Here is a 17,702-nt window from a genome sequence, read left to right on the forward strand (position 1 = left end):
ATGTGGGGAGTGCCTGCTGGGTCGTGTGTGTACGTGGGGAGTGCCTGCTGGGTCGTGTGTGCATGTGGGGAGTGCCTGCTGGGTCGTGTGTGTACGTGGGGAGTGCCTGCTGGGTCGTGTGTGCATGTGGGGAGTGCCTGCTGGGTCGTGTGTGCATGTGGGGAGTGCCTGCTGGGTCGTGTGTGCATGTGGGGAGTGCCTGCTGGGTCGTGTGTGCATGTGGGGAGTGCCTGCTGGGTCGTGTGTGCATGTGGGGAGTGCCTGCTGGGTCGTGTGTGCATGTGGGGAGTGCCTGCTGGGTCGTGTGTGCATGTGGGGAGTGCCTGCTGGGTCGTGTGTGCATGTGGGGAGTGCCTGCTGGGTCGTGTGTGCATGTGGGGAGTGCCTGCTGGGTCGTGTGTGCATGTGGGGAGTGCCTGCTGGGTCGTGTGTGCATGTGGGGAGTGCCTGCTGGGTCGTGTGTGCATGTGGGGAGTGCCTGCTGGGTCGTGTGTGCATGTGGGGAGTGCCTGCTGGGTCGTGTGTGCATGTGGGGAGTGCCTGCTGGGTCGTGTGTGCATGTGGGGAGTGCCTGCTGGGTCGTGTGTGCATGTGGGGAGTGCCTGCTGGGTCGTGTGTGCATGTGGGGAGTGCCTGCTGGGTCGTGTGTGCATGTGGGGAGTGCCTGCTGGGTCGTGTGTGCATGTGGGGAGTGCCTGCTGGGTCGTGTGTGTACGTGGGGAGTGCCTGCTGGGTCGTGTGTGCATGTGGGGAGTGCCTGCTGGGTCGTGTGTGCATGTGGGGAGTGCCTGCTGGGTCGTGTGTGCATGTGGGGAGTGCCTGCTGGGTCGTGTGTGCATGTGGGGAGTGCCTGCTGGGTCGTGTGTGCATGTGGGGAGTGCCTGCTGGGTCGTGTGTGCATGTGGGGAGTGCCTGCTGGGTCGTGTGTGCATGTGGGGAGTGCCTGCTGGGTCGTGTGTGCATGTGGGGAGTGCCTGCTGGGTCGTGTGTGCATGTGGGGAGTGCCTGCTGGGTCGTGTGTGCATGTGGGGAGTGCCTGCTGGGTCGTGTGTGCATGTGGGGAGTGCCTGCTGGGTCGTGTGTGCATGTGGGGAGTGCCTGCTGGGTCGTGTGTGCATGTGGGGAGTGCCTGCTGGGTCGTGTGTGCATGTGGGGAGTGCCTGCTGGGTCGTGTGTGCATGTGGGGAGTGCCTGCTGGGTCGTGTGTGCATGTGGGGAGTGCCTGCTGGGTCGTGTGTGCATGTGGGGAGTGCCTGCTGGGTCGTGTGTGCATGTGGGGAGTGCCTGCTGGGTCGTGTGTGTACGTGGGGAGTGCCTGCTGGGTCGTGTGTGCATGTGGGGAGTGCCTGCTGGGTCGTGTGTGCATGTGGGGAGTGCCTGCTGGGTCGTGTGTGCATGTGGGGAGTGCCTGCTGGGTCGTGTGTGCATGTGGGGAGTGCCTGCTGGGTCGTGTGTGTACGTGGGGAGTGCCTGCTGGGTCGTGTGTGCATGTGGGGAGTGCCTGCTGACAATAATGTTTAGTACGAAGAAAAGTGCAAAGAAGCAGGACAACACTACAGCTTTGCCGGACGAGGAAGAGAAGGTGGATCATAACGGTCAATCCTCGAGTGATTGGTCTCCACACACAAACTAGGTGAAGCAGCGGCCAGCCTCGGGTCCAGGTCTTAGAGGCTGGAACACAGACAGACGGATCAAAACAGAAGTGGCCGATATATTACCTGTAGGGTAGAGAGAATGAAGCAACATCGGGGCGAACGGGAGGTAAGGTGATGACATGAGAGCTAATGAGGTTTTTGCTGTCGCTCATAAGTTTTTCACATGATTTTCGTCTTTAAAGACAGTATTGTTACAAGAAGAAAACCACGCGTTGTGACAGCAGACACAGAGAGGCGTGTTCTCCACTGCAGGGGTTCCTCGGGTGAGCCAAGGGGGCGGAGCCAGGTCAGGGAGGAGCTATCACGTCAGCCTGAGCCAGATCAAGTTGTAGCCAAGTGAGGAGCGAGGCAGGTAAAGCCTGCATTGTACCACCCACAGACACGACCTACCACGTTCCCTGTGCTGAGAATGACCAAGAAACAGCCCCGGTATCCAGGTTTATACATCATTCATCAGGTTCTCCCACGTCACTCATTATTCATTCTTCAGCTGCCCATATATCATCTAACAGCCATTCACTTATTCACGTGTTGCCATAACTCATTCACAGTTCCTAACCTGTATTTAAAATTCTTGCCATAATTCAAGTCTTAATTCAGTCTTCATTCATCAGTTTCTGAAAAGTTATTCAAAGCCATTTACTTCTTCACTCGCTCCTTGTGAGTTAATCAGCAGATGCCCATGTGTTATTCATCACGGTCTTACAAGATGTTTCTAACCCGGCACACACACACACACACACACACACACACACACACACACATGCACATTCTTTCCTGACCTGAATTCCGGCACGGGGAAGCCCTGGACCCTACACGTTAGGGCGAAGGAGCTGCCGGAATGCCTTGTGAAAGTGTCGCTCTTGGCAAACTCGGCCACTTTAGGGGACTCGCTTGAGAACGGCTCTGAAAGCGGCGCAGACGAGAGGCGGGGATAAGGTCAATTAATGAGGAGATTCATGTCGACTGGTGAGCTACGAGACAGCGAGACGGTAGCGGTATGAAGGTGGGAGACGGGTGCCCCTGCTTATAATAGATCGTTAAGCTTTCTACGACGTATGAGTTCCCTGTGAGAGATAGAAATGGAGATCCGACAAACACACAGACACACACACACACACACACACAACACACACACCACACGTGACGTATATCACCACAACATGTGGTCCTACCTGAGCAGTACACTGGCAACGCCAGGCACCCCAACATAAGGTTAACCCATGACGACACGTTACCCCAACTTGTCATCAACCCGGGAGGAAGACCCATACCCACGCAGGTTACCTGTCTTGACGGATGCTACTCCCACCAGCACCCTTCCTGAAGGCCAGACCAACCTGAACTGCGGGATGGGGAAGCCCTGGACGCGGCAGGTGAGGGAGAAGCTGGTGCCGGCCCTCTTGATGAGGATATTGCCGCGCGCGTCCTCTGCCACCTTCGGCGACTCGCTGGAGAAGGGCGCTTCAGGGGAACACATTAGAAATCTTACCCTCCTGCTGGTGACCCCGGCGGTGCCTGCTGCTCCTGCTGGGTGGGACACGAGCTCCTCCTGCCGCTCCGTAACGACCCCTTCAAAGACTACTGTATCGCTCAGTGCGCCAGCTTACTGTATTGCTCAGTGCGTCTGCTTACTGTATTGCTCAATGCGCCAGCTTACTGTATTGCTCAGTGCGCTAGCTTACTGTATTGCTCAGTGCGCCAGCTTACTGTATCGCTTAGTGCGCCAGCTTACTGTATTGCTCAGTGCGCCAGCTTACTTTATCGTTCAGTGCGGTAGCTTACTGTATCGTTCAGTTCGCTAGTCTACTGTATCACTCTACTCTGTCGCTGACTGTAGCGCTTATCTCCGCAGCCCACTGAATTATAATTACACTAAAGCCTGCCTTTACATTAAGTAGCTGGCCTTGTTCCCTCTCCAGCGTTCGCCTCGCGGTAATAAACAATCCTACATATATTCGTCGTACACAAGAAGACATAATGTTGTAGTCACACCAAAGAAATGACAGGAAATAAAAATACTTCGACAGTATGGTTCAGTTAAACCTGTTAGGTACTTCTCTAGAGGAGTTAGGACGCCAGAGGCAGAGATAGTGGGGTTCGCTGGCCTCCAGCCACTCGAAAACCGAGATCTGACACCTAACCAGTTCAGTACAGTTTTTACTATTGACAATAATATCTATCTTAACCGATAATACAGTTGACTGTGTACATAGTGCTACAGGGAGGAGGACCAAGTGGTGGGGTCTGTCCTCTCTCCGTGTACTGGGTCGCACTCAGGATGGCAGGAAGGGGGTTCTCCTATGTCTTGCATCTGTCTTGTCCTATGTTCTAATTTTGAAAGAGATTAAAGTAATCTGATTTAAATAACACAAAACATTACCCATGACTCGGTCTACAGTCTGAAGGCAGCACACGCCACACCCACACCAAAGTTAATCTTGGAACATCTTGGAGGCACGCCGGCCGGGCACACCTGAGGCGCTACAGACCAACACCAACTTTACCCAAGTGAGACGAGGCAAAGGACCTACAGGATACACCCTGGCGAGGGTCTGAAGCATAATGTGAGGGGGAGACTCACCTAAACTCCGGCACTGGGAAGCCCTGGACCTTGCAGGGGAGAGCGAAGGCAGTCCCGACTTGCCAAGTGAATGAGTCAATCTCTGCCCCCGAGGCCACCTTGGGCGACTCGCTTGAAAATGGCTCTGTGCATGAGAGGAACTTCACGTCAACTGGGAACATACTGAGCAACAGCGGGAGAGGCACACCAGGAACATCCTGAGCACCAGCAGGAGTGTGGTACACCAGGAATGTCCTGAGCACCAGCAGGAGTGTGGCACAAGAGCCTGGTGTTTACTGGGTGAGGATCACACCGGCAGTCACTCTACTGCACGTCACTTTCCTTCTCTCGTTCCTACAACTGATCTCCTCCACAACCATGCTACGTCCTCATGTTTCCCCAGTTACCACTCATGTATAACCCGTTCCTAATGCTTCCTTGCAACGTACTTGTATGCACTTACCTGCATCATCCTTACTTACGTCACACTATCAACGAACTACTCACCATAAAATCTATTACTAACTCACCTAGATCCATAAAGGTGGACATGGTAACATCTTGCATGACAATGGCAGTACTGTCTAAACAAACCTCACCTCTAAGCACGCCATTGCTCTCACCTTCCACAAAGAACCTGCTTCGTTCCCCAGACCACCACAACAAACCAACTCATCAACACCTGCGGGAGACGAAGTACCTGAACTCCGGCAATGGAAACGCCTGGACGGGGCAAGTGAGAGCGAAGCCGGCTCCCGACCGCTGCTGCATCAAGAAGCCCCGGCCCCCTGGCGCTACCCTGGGCGCCTCGCTGGACACGGGCTCTGGGAAGCCAACAGACACATCCTCCAGATGTTAAGTTTACACACGACGACGCCCCTCTCCCTCTCCCCTCCAGCCTGTGCGCTATGTTGGGATAGTCCTGACCTTTGTAAGTTTATCTGTCATCTGTCCCTTCCCGATCTAGTGTGTTAGTTAAGGGTGTCGTGTACTTTAAAACACTTCTAAACAAACTACAGTAGGGATGAGATTCGCAATGAGACATACACTCCCAGTTTTCCCGTTGTATTTATTATGAGTGTAAATAAAAACTAACCCCGCTTCGCTGACCAGATGATCGATGTATTTTACTCACCTAAATCCAGGAACTGGGAAGCCCTGGGCCCTGCAGGGGAGGGCGAAGGAAGAGCCTTGACGTCTGAGGAAGTTGTCGAAGCGGGCACCTTCGGCCACCTTCGGGGACTCGCTCGAGACCGGCTCTGAATACCCAACACAAGATGGGTTGGTTCATCGTGAACACAGGTATCAACACGGAGGTCTAAATGTTGGGTTTACCCATAATTAATGTTTTCTGATAACGTTCGTTATTATCATCACACATATAAATATATACAGTGTATGCATATATGTATGTGTACATATGCCAGAGGTTGAGCTAACCATGAATGCACACGTATTGTGCCCATCAGCTGCGTCACCGGGAGAATGATAAAGACACCCACAGGTCAGGATGCAACACATGTAACCCATCACAAATACGTAGACTGAGGGCCAGCCCTTCCTATACCCTCTCGACGCTGAGTAAGGCCCCGACCCTGATGGGGGTCCTGTGGTCCCGACCGTTACATGGCAGGATATGATGGCCAAGACACCCTAAATTTTAACGATCTTCCTGGCCCTCTAAAGCTCGTGGCTGAAGAAGCAGTTTGAAGGATGGAAGACCCGTAAAGAGACTCAGTTTAGGGCCCCCACAAGGCTAGATCCTATTCTACACATACGATCATTGGTTTCCATCTTCGTGTAACACAACTTCAGAACCTTAAAATGTTCGACGGGAGGTGGAGGGAGTGACGGACGAAGGAAGATATACACACGAGGATGAAGACAACTCTAATGTGACCAGCTGTTCCGGCCAGACATGTTCACGATAACACGCCACATGTTCACGATAACACGCCACATGTTCACGATAACACGCCACGTTCCCAACACCTGAGTCTCTCTCCTAACACACGCGATACCTTACAGTTCTCGTTCGTGTATACAAGACACAGTTGTATATCTTTAGGAACCATGTCTGACTTTCAGTCACCTTTTATTGTTATCCTTACACTTCAGTAATACTCTAACCCGAAATATGAATGTAGAATTGACTGGTCATTTGTTCTAGTTGTTGTTAATGACATATACAGTAGAACAATGAACCATTCCTCTCACAACAATTGTTACTTGAGGTAACAGTATTGGTTTTTCCGATATATCTATTATTGAAATTACGAGGGAACTCGATATAGAGGAAAAAGAAATTCATTAAATCCAATTACAAATCAGCGTTTTTAAGAACCACTTTGTGACAAAGTATTCCAGGGTAATTTCACGGTCATATACATACTGGAACAGCCATTATCCATCTGTTCGTAACACTAAAACCTCCAGTAGCCACACATTCCAGAGCAGTGGTTCATATTCCCATAGTACAAACTAGCCAACAGTTTCCATCTACGAAAAAAACTGGGAAAAGAAAAATGTTTCATAATTTTCATCAGTATATTGGGTTTAATGCAGCATTCATGACTATGTTTAACTAGTTCAAAATATGTAAAACAGTTTAATGAACGTTATACGTAAAAAAATATTTTCTCCCTTGACCTTCCCTGGTAACTCAGGTACCAATGTACTTTGTTAAGAACAGATGGGAAACTACACACGTTCGTACGGACTGACCTGAAGCCCGGCACGGGGAAGGCCTGGGCGCGGCAGGGGATGGCGAAGCCTGTGTCCGCCCGCCGTGTGATAGTCTCGCCCCGAGCGCCAGAGATTTTAGGAGACTCGCTCGAAAATGGTTCTGTAGTCACATATTATATTAAGATATTGCTTTATCGAGATTATTTGTTAGTAATGAATGTACAAGACCTTTCATGCCTGTGTTGGAACAGCGTAACGCCGGGATACACGACCCGTCTACTGAACGTGGAGGGATAACGACCGTTCATGCATCAAAAACTCGCGGGAAACTGGAGTTACGTTCTTGACCGGATGAGAAAAAAAAATGAGCAGAAAAAATATGAAGGACTGTAATTATACTTCCGTGTGCAGGAGGAACATGTCTTAACACCATGAGTACAGCGGTACCTTGCTCTGTCAACCGATGCGAACAACAACAACACTGTGTTGTACAAGGAAGGTATTCTGGAACTCACCTAAACACAGGGATGGGGAAGCCCTGAGCCCTGCAGGGTAGGGCGAACGAGGAGCCCTGACGCCTGAAGAAGGTGTCGCTCCGGGCACCCTCGTCTACCTTCGGGGACTCGCTCGAGACCGGTTCTATAACACCCAGCAAAATATATATTGTTCTATCATTGTTCACTTGTTCATTGTGGAGCTATGAATGTTGGCTTTGCGTATACGCAATAAACAGAGTAAGGACAAGTGTTTCCTTTTTCCTTCGTTTTACATTTCCTTGTGGACGATAGCACACACTACACTGAACAGAGACCTAAGCAAGATAATAAACGAAAGACGTAAAAATTATATTTTCTTCATTCTTTTCTTCGTTACTTTTAGCAAGACGCCTTCCTTTGTGTCCCTACAAAACGCGTGTTTACCTTACATAAACAAGTTTTGTAAATATAAATTCTAAACATTTCATTTATTAGGTCTTTTTATATAATTTCCACTACGGAAGCAACGAATCCAATACATATATATATTTTTCTGGGTAAGAAATTTTAGTTATGATATCCTTTTATTCGAGGTGATCCGTTATCTGAATGACTGACTGCTTCATCCAACCGACCTTACCGCTTCCAACGCCAGGTTTACGACCTGTGAATAACGTATACTTACAAACCTACTTGCCTTATGGCAGCCAAAGGAACATCAAAAATATCAAAAACAGTGTACAATAACATGGCCAAAGGCTCAGATTGGATGATTTAAACCATGAAAACCCTGACCAGCATTTGTGTTATATGGTTCAAACCTTAAATCTTGCCACCTAAGAGTTGAGCGTAAAATATAATATCCTTTATGGACTAACCTGAATTCTGGGATGGGGAAACCTTGCACCCGACACGGTAAGGCAAAGCCCGTGGCTGCCCGCCGTACGATAATCTCGCCCTGAGCACCTGAGACTTTCGGAGATTCGCTTGCAACTGGTTCTGTTGTCATGTGTCAGATATTGTGATTCAGTTAATATTTATCTTAGGCAATATAATTCTCAACTGTGTTTTTAATGTTGTTAGGAGAGGGTGACACACCATCACCAATCGCCGTTATGAATGTGGTGGCAACAATAAATGTTGTTCTCTTTACATATGTTTCCAAGAAAATGAGACAAAAGAAAACGAAAATTCAAAATTCTTATGAAACTGCATATACGTCTCTAGCAATGGCGAGGAACAAACACTTGTTCTCATGGAAGCAGAAAGTAACTACAGTAATATTTAAGAAAGATACAAAACAGTATTTTGTACCTTGCGCCCCAGACAATGGCAGGAGGAAATGTGTACGACACTCACAGAAAGTATAAGTTCTTGTTGACGTTTCTATAACGAGGCAAGAGGGGAGTGTTTACTTAGAGTAATGGAATGATGTGGACACGAGACTCGTTTGTCTTTCCAGCACCGCAATGGCCACTTGCAACAGAAAAAAAAAAATCTCCCCGACACGCTACATCCAGTTTGTCAACCGTCAAACATACTTTTAATAATGGTCAAATAGGCTTACAGTAACGTCATACTGGTTTGTGTACACACATTAAATCTAATCATTAAGCTTTACGATAAAATCACGTCAGGTTTTGTCGCTGCAGCTCTGTCCACCAGGAATGAAAAATCATTGAATAGAATCGTGAGTAACACCACAACACAAAGCCGGGACCCCCGCCTACCACGAGATGCAGCCACACGCCCCTAACCTAACTAGCTAGTTCACCCACCACCATCACCACCCAGGCCCACTCAACACTTACCACACACCTGAGGTAACATAATCCTGTACACCGGAAGCTCCATATATCTATGTTACTTGTGGAAACAATTGTCTCATCTAACTGTACATAGACAGTTAAGAGGTAAAACTTACCTGTATTTTGACTCTAGAGATGTTATGAAGTACTATCATGTATCACGTTCCAATTATGAGGTAGGGATGAAGGGCAGTGGCTGGAGTGAGTACGGAGATACTAACCTGAAAGTTGGGACAGGGTGGGCCTGGGCAGGGCAGGGCAGGGAGAAGCCCTGACCGGCCGCCCTCACCATGGTCACCCCTCGCTCACCAGACACCTTCGGGGACTCGCTAGACAGCGGCTCTGCATCCACACAAGCATTACGTTCACAGTTCATGGTTTTCATACTGGGTCGTATTGTTGATATTTCTCGTGATTTTAATGATCTTAACTCTGGAGATAATATGTTTCTGGCAAAATCTCAGTTTAATACAAGAAGTACACGAGTATATTCTTTCCTCTATTTACAGTTCGGAGAAGTAGCAATATTGCTAACATCCAGAGGGATGACCCAGGAAGCCAAGAAGAAAATCAACAATGCGACACGTCCAGCCTTAGCCACCTTGTATGCTCAGCCTCAGAGGTGTGGAGCATCATCGTGAGTGACGGGAGGGATGTATGCTGCTGCTGCTGCTTGTGGCAGAGGCCGGAGTGTTTGTCCTCCCACCTCCACCAGTGAGCGACCAAGATGGCTAACGTGCAACACTGTGGCCGGCCTACAGCCATGGTTACTGGAGGAGCCTGTGTGTTGGAATGAGGCTACAGGGAGGGTGGCCATGATGAACAAGCCCTATAGAACGTCAAGTGGTCGTGCACTTCCCATTACATATTACCCACTGTGACCCGTGACTCACTATGTTCGTACTCAGCACACATTACAGACTCGTGCCGATACTCCAGTATGGTATGAGTGACCTGGAAAGACCTTTACTCACTGACCTGTGCTGCGCGCGCCACCCTAACTCACTCCCCTAACGTGACCTGCTACTGTTTCTCCCGCAAACATCACCATCGAGTCCTGAGTGGGCCGGCCGGCCGGCTGGCTCCTCACAACAGCACTACAACACGTTGTTCTGATGGTCTCACCTGAACTCTGGCAGGGGAAATGCCTGGACGCTGCAGGGGAGGGCGAAAGCAGACCCGACCTCCTTCAGTAGGATGTCCCCCCGGGGACCCGAGGCCTTTGGGGGCTGGCTGGAGTAAGGCTCTACAGGGAGACACACACGACTCATACAACACCGCCCCCCCAGACCACAGGGTACCCCAACCTCCGTGCGTCATCACACACCGTTAACGCTAGACATGACATGTCCTTAAATTTTTGAGATTTCACCTCCGTCGCCCGCGCTAGCGAGGTAGCGCCATGATCAGACGAAGAGAGGCCACACTCGCTCACTTCCATTCTCTGGCTGACATTGTAATGCACTTGACTCTCACTCAAGTGATGACACGACCTTGACTCCTGCCTAACATACCACTATGTGTGTGCTCCCAACTGTGTGTGTGTGTGTGTGTGTGTGTGTGTGTGTGTGTGTACACAAGGTAAACCTAACACTACATCCCACTCGCCCTACACATCCTCCTGCTCGCGTAACACTACCGGAGAGAGACGTGTTGTGTGTATCAGTCTACACTACATCACTCCTGATCACACACACCGACTCCAGGACTACACCATATAACCCCCGCGTCACCGTCACTCACCACTACAACTGCCTTACCAGACCAGGCGAGAGAGAGAGAGAGAGAGAGAGAGAGAGAGAGAGAGAGAGAGAGAGAGAGAGAGAGAGAGAGAGAGAGAGAGAAAGGAGCCGGTACCTGAACTGTGGGGTCGGGTTGGCTTGGCCGGGGCACAGTAGGGTCACTGGTTGTGCTGCCTCCCTCAGGTAGGTGTTGGAGCGGGTGTTGGGGGGCAGCCGCGGGGCCTGGCTGGACACCGGGGCTGCGGGAGGTGAGCATAACAGCAACACACCACAAGTACATCAGGTCAAGGACCGGCGCAGAGTGGTAAACAATGGCAGGTATTAACTCCCGGAGAAGGAAAACGGAATATGGACACATTACTGACAACGGCAGGGAGATACGAACACCTAAGTTTAATTACTGAACTAGTAGTTAATGATGGTTAAGATGTAACGAGTGATGCCACTCACAAGGAGCCTAAATGGAGCCCTTGGTCATCATCGTATGACGTCATGACCCATCCCTCTGCCCTCCCATCTCTGGATTCCCCAACGTTCGTGTCTCTCTCGTGGGAGGTCAAGATCCTTTATAATCCCGCCATATTGTCACACGCCTAAAATACTAGTCTTAAATACAGGATGTGTGATGTACTGCATTAGTTACCCTTGTTGTTACGTCCTGGGATAAAGCATGACACTCATGGTTCCCACACCGCCACTCTGACCCGAGGGTCAGCCAGCACCTGTGACCTGGTCATGATGTGACATGACTGACCCAGGAGCCAGCCAGCCAGCACCACGGTCCTGGTCATGTTCCGTGACGGTGTGACATCAATGACCCGGGGGCAAGCTAGCAGAGTGTGACGGTGTGACGTGACTGACACGGGAGCCAGCCAGCAGAATGTGACACTGTGACGTGACTGACCCGGGGGCCAGCCAGCAGTGTGACGGTGTGACGTGACTGACCTGAAGGAGGGGATGGGGAAGGCCTGGGCCTCACAGAGCAGCGTGGCGACCTCGGTGGCGCCGATCGTCTGCTTGTCGTACTGTGCTCGCCTGGGTACCTTGGGCGCCCCGCTAGCCATACCGTCTTCCACCACAAACAACATCATAAACAACACTGCTGCACCACACACACACACACACACACACACACACACATGTGGGTACCTCTGACGTGCACGACGCAACAAAATGAAAAAAAAAACGTTAAGTTTCTGAATCATTATGACACCTTCTGTTTACCTATACTCGTTATTCCACGAGTTGTTCCTCACCAGACCACAAGACCTTCCTCCTGCACAGTTCACAGTCAAGGGTCATACCAGTCAAGGGTCATACCTTCAGATACCAACAAGACTGTGACATGTTCTCAGCGACTGGTAAATAAAGCACTATGGTCGGAGTGGTTGGTAACGAAGACACTACGTTCTGAGTGGTTGGTAACGAGGACACTCACTATGTTCTGAGTGGTTGCTGACGAAGATACCATGTTCTGAGTGGCTGGTAAGGAGGATACTTTTCCCTGCCTCACTCAGAAACCAATCTTTTCTCAGCTCACAAATTCAATTCTCGTCTGATGACATGCAGGAAAACGCTCTCACGAACTCGTTTCATCTCCTGACGAACTGGAAATGAACTTATCTGTGCATCTTGAATTCCTTGATCTCGTCAAGTCTGAGTAAATGTACCGGATGAAATATGTGAGAAGAAACACTAGTGTCAACCTGGGTACCACAACTTGTCTCTAACTTCACCCAACTAAAGGTTTTCTTATATCACGACTACGGTACGACCAGTAGGGTGTGTGTGTGTGTGTGTGTGTGTGTGTGTGTATCCTTCGCTGCGCCTCTCGGATACAAGACCAGAGAGCGAGCACAGACGACGTAAATTCAGAGCCACAAGCCTGGTATCCAGGGTGTTTCATTATGTAAACAGCAGCGTACGGTGGGGAAGAAGAATAATGCAACAGACGGAGGCACAGCGGCGGGAGTCACACGAGCACGGCAGACTGTGGGAAAAAAAAGAAAACAGATTCCATGCGAGGCAGGACGGCGTCGCCAAACCACACGCTGACGGTGACTCTCTCTCTCTCTCTCTTACCTGAAGGCGGGGACGGGGAATCCCTGGGCCTCACACAGCACAGCGAAGCTCTCCCCGACGCCCTTGGTGAACTGGTTGAACTTGGCCAAGGGGGGCACTTTGGGCATGCCGCTCGACAAGGCGTCTGACCCCAGGAACAATATTAACAATCAAATTCACAAACCTCAGTAAACTGAAGGCGGTACTACGTCACTCTCACAACACTCCTAAACTTGTTTATATAACGACTCAAACTCACACTCGAACCTCATCAACCTGGTGGGAGTATTGCCAGCCACTCAGATCACACTGAGGAATTTCACCCTCTCGTACTCACTCTCGAGGTCACATTCATAACACTTCATCACGAAAATCTAGGTTGGGTACCCCCGCGGCCTCCCTGCTGGCGAGAGGAAGTGCTGACTGTCACACACAAGATTTGGCCTGGTGACTTCTGGAGTTGCATCTGATACGGTCCATCTTTCACGACACACACTGAGAACACCTGCCACTGTTTGCGAAACTCGAGTCTTTCCTACTAAAGCCATAGTTTCGACCATGATGTCTTTCTCTACCTTCACGTAACTAGCCAACTTCTTCCACTTGACAGAAAGAGACGTTGGAGCCAGACCCGCCGTATCTACAGTATGACACGGCAGCTCAGCATGCGTGAAGGGCATGACAAAAACACCCTAGTCTACCTGAAGGATGAGACAAGATTGTCCTGGCGTACCTGAAGGATGGGACGGGGTAGCCCTGGGCCTGGCAGAACATGGCGAAGCCGTGCCCCTGGGTCCTGGTGTACTGGAGGAGCTTGGCTTGATCCGGCACCTGGGGCGGCCCGCTGGAGAGGCCAGCTGGACCCACACATGTGTTAGTGTCACCCCAGATTATCATCCCTCCCAGTGGGACCCGTACCCCCAGCCGTCAACCATCACCTCTCCTGGTAGGACCTGAACTGTGAGCCATCATCCATCGCACCCCCCAAGGGACCTGAGCCGTCAGCCATCACCCATCACCCCTCCCAGTGCAACCTGTACTCCCAGCCATAGGTCGTCACCCCACTCAGGGGGGAACAGTACCCTCAGTCCCCCCACAATCAACCCTACCCGCCGGGACCCGCAGCCTCAGGTGTCAGGAACGATGACTCAGGCAGTGTGGATGAGAACTCACCTTCATATACAGATGCCTCCACCAGGGAACGTCCGCAACAATAATTATAAACTGACTGGAACTCGCGCGTCTTCAGTGTAAGATCAGCAGCGGTGAACCATCACGAGAATACAAACTAAAGACTTAATTACTTCCTCTGACGCCAGACGGAGCATAATTATCTTAAACTGTATAAATAAGGGAATCATCTTACAGATGTGAGAACAGTCAAGTTATCCTTCTTAACCTTTATGAAAAGACCACAGGATCCTACAAGAGACCACAGTGTCCTTCCACAGCAGTATACGAGGGGCCAGTTGTCATTGTACCTAAGCAGACACCTTGCAGTAGGAGGTTAACAACATCTATCCGTACCTGAAGGCCGGAATGGGGTACCCCTGGGCCTCGCAGGTCATGGCGAAGGCGTCCGCGAGGTGCTTGGTGTACTGGTTCAGTTTGGCCTGCACGGCCACCCTGGGCGGGCCGCTGGAGAGGCCGTCTGTGGCATGATAACACCATCACCATCTGACTCCCTGGTCTGGGTACCCGCCATCTGCCTTCACACAACATTACCGGTACAAATGTTCATTGCTCTGATGGACTGTATCATCTCTCTATCGCACGACACAATACCAACCTCTGTTCTTATATATCAATAATAAGCAAGCTTCCAAAACCGGCTACTTTTACCACAGCAGAGGCAAAGATGTCAATAAATTATCATGATAGTATACCATGGCAAACACACGACACCTTACCTAATGCCCCTTCCCCATTGCCACAACTCCCCCTAGCAAAAACAATCGTTCCAATACGTCTCTCTGCAGGTGATTATCACGAGGAAGGTCCTATAAGAAGGGACACGTCCCTGCCCTGCAGCAGGCCTGGGTGGTGGCGAGATAAAGACTGGCTTACCTGAAGACTGGAGGAGGGTTGGCTTGAGCCGAGCACAGGAGGGCGAAGCTGTCGCCCGTCGCCCGGATGTTGGTGGACAACCTAGCTGCCATTGCCACCTGCGGCCCTCCGCTGGATAATGGCTCTGTGGGGGCCACACCACCATTATCTCAGGCCATCTCACGTCCTCTGTCACACTTGCATTCCCCTCCCAAAGCTACATCACCAGCTACGTTCTATTTCTCCTCCCTAAGTTAGTGTGTCACCCTGCCAGAGCCGTATCTTAGACAAGGTGAAGCCAGCTGCTACACCCATCCCACACACGCAAAGATAATACAGGACCCCAGCTGTACCTGTCAAGCTGGGTTCAACCTCTACAAATATCCCGGTCATATGTGTCCCATCATCCCAGCTGTGAACCAGTACACCCCTGCCATCCACCCAGCTGTTTCCCCCTGCCATCCACCCAGCTGTCTCCCCCTGCCATCCACCCAGCTGTCTCCCCCTGCCATCCACCCAGCTGTCTCGCTTCCCTTCATCATCGCTGAACGAGTTGTTGTTCATGGTCACCTCTGCCAGTTACCTCACGTGGATCGCGCGACTTCGATCTAACACCTTCAGTTTCGCAAGAGAGGCAAGTGAAAACAACAGTGATGATCAAACAGACTGTTACAGATGGTACAGCCAGCCAGCCACCACACCACCGCCTCCATCTGCTGACTCCCTATATACTACACCGACAAATCTCACCTATATCTCTTACTATCTCACCAGGTAAGTCAATTTCATTATCTCTTGATATTCAGTAAATAATTAGTTGAGAATATCGCTTCTAGGATTTCCAATTTCGTACATAAATCTCACAGGATGAACAGCCTTACATGAGGAGGCTGGGGTGTGGCCCTGTACGCGTGCTGGTAGGACGGGCGCGGAGTACCTGAAGGAGGGGAGGGGGAACGCCTGGGCGCTGCAGGGGAGGGCGAGGCCAGAGCCGCTCTTCTCTCGCACGACGTTGGTCAGGGCGAGGAGGGGAACACGCGGGGCGCTGCTGGACACGCCCTCTGGACCACGGTCAGCGTCGTGCACAGTGGAGGCGGTCAGCCACACGGGCAACACGAATATAAAAACAAAAGAACAATGACCAAAGAGACAAGTGTTATGGTCGTGGTGAACAAGGTGTTGAACCATCACAATGAGCAGGGTTGGAACGTTGCCTCTAACACACTTCCTCTACTGATTTACCTTGTAACAGCCTGTAACGCGTTAGAGGCTATTTTGGTAAACAATATATCTGATACAACATAATTATTAAAGCTACTATGAAGTGATGAAATAGTAAGACATTTTCCTCCGCCCGCAAAACTTATATAAAAAATGGTCGAGTCGGCAACTGAGGAGCGGGCGTCACGCGGTCTGCGTCAGCTGTTGTGGTCACGTGACTGGCTCTTGGGGGGGGGGGGTCAGGACGGGGGCTGGGGGAGGGGCTAACCTTGACCCAGCAGGTAACCGGGCTCCAGCGGGATAAACTAAACGATAAACAAATAAAATGGTTCACGAAAACAAAAATAAAACAAAAACAAAAAGTACATTTCTTAACGATGCAGAGGAAATCAAAATGAAGGGTCGAGTTAACATGGCCGAGGGAGCGCACGTCTAAGAACTAGAAATGTCAACCGCAAATATTTTTCTTCCTTAAAACTAGTTTACAAAACAAACAGGGAATGTTTGAGTGGCGCGCGGGTGCCAGAGGCAGATTAGGGCAACCTGACTTAAAGAGGATGGTGAGAGTGCTGCTCTCCCTCACTCTCACTACCAACCCACCACTATGAACGCCACGGCGCTCGCTCTCTCTCTCTCTCTCTCTCTCTCTCTCTCTCTCTCTCTCTCTCTCTCTCTCTCTCTCTCTCTGTGTACGAGTGGCTTCTCCCTCCCGGGTGAGCCCCAGCCACCTGAGCCCCCCCTCCCCCTCCTCTGCACTCCAATCTTCCCTCCTCCTCCCCCTCCACCATCACCGTCCCCCCCCCCCCTCTCCCCCTCACCACTGGGCAACTTTCATCACACAATCTACGGTGGCACAAAGCAGTTCTGTAAACAACCTCGTAACAAATGACAGAGACAGGGAGTAACGACACTTGTGGTAACGAGTTACCAGCAGGATGTGTGTGTATGTGTGTGTGTGTGTGTGTGGAGGGAGGTTACTACACTCACCAGAGGTACTGTACTGAAAGCTAAAATACTGTTGACCCTAAGTGTACGACCCTTGAGCACTACAGTACAAGGGTCGTACTGTCCTAATGACGGGTTTGAGGTGATGACATTACATGTACTCACACACTGTGCACGTCCTACCGACAGAGTACTACCAACAGAAGAGTGTACTGTACACATGGGATACGTGAGTAGCAGTACCCGTAGCAGCGGTAGTGTACACGAGATAGTACAAGTAATGACATAAAAGTACATATAGAAGTGACAGGGTAACACACGTGGGAGGAGAGCACGAGAGGTTGGGAGGTGTGAGGTGGAGTACCTGAATGTTGGCGCGGGGTGAGCGGAGACTTGGCAGGTGAGGGTGGCCGGTCGCCCAGCCCGGGCTACCGGTAACTCAATCTTCTTCCCGGTAGCCAACTCTGGCCCGGTCGACCCTACCGGTACTGTTACCCCAC

General features: G+C 50.7%; 1 protein-coding gene across 1 annotated transcript in view; it reads right to left on the reverse strand.

Moving 5' to 3' along the window:
• Nucleotides 1–17,702, reverse strand: part of Dscam1 (Down syndrome cell adhesion molecule 1) — a 1,447,516-nt gene that overhangs the window by 1,067,225 nt on the left and 362,589 nt on the right. Inside the window, exon 7 of the mRNA XM_071666240.1 lies at nt 13,012–13,135. Coding sequence (XP_071522341.1) covers nt 13,012–13,135 — 124 coding nt within the window. The remainder of the gene's footprint in view (nt 1–13,011; nt 13,136–17,702) is intronic.

This window comes from Panulirus ornatus, chromosome 11 (genome assembly GCF_036320965.1).
Source record: "Panulirus ornatus isolate Po-2019 chromosome 11, ASM3632096v1, whole genome shotgun sequence".
NCBI classification, from domain to species: domain Eukaryota; kingdom Metazoa; phylum Arthropoda; class Malacostraca; order Decapoda; family Palinuridae; genus Panulirus; species Panulirus ornatus.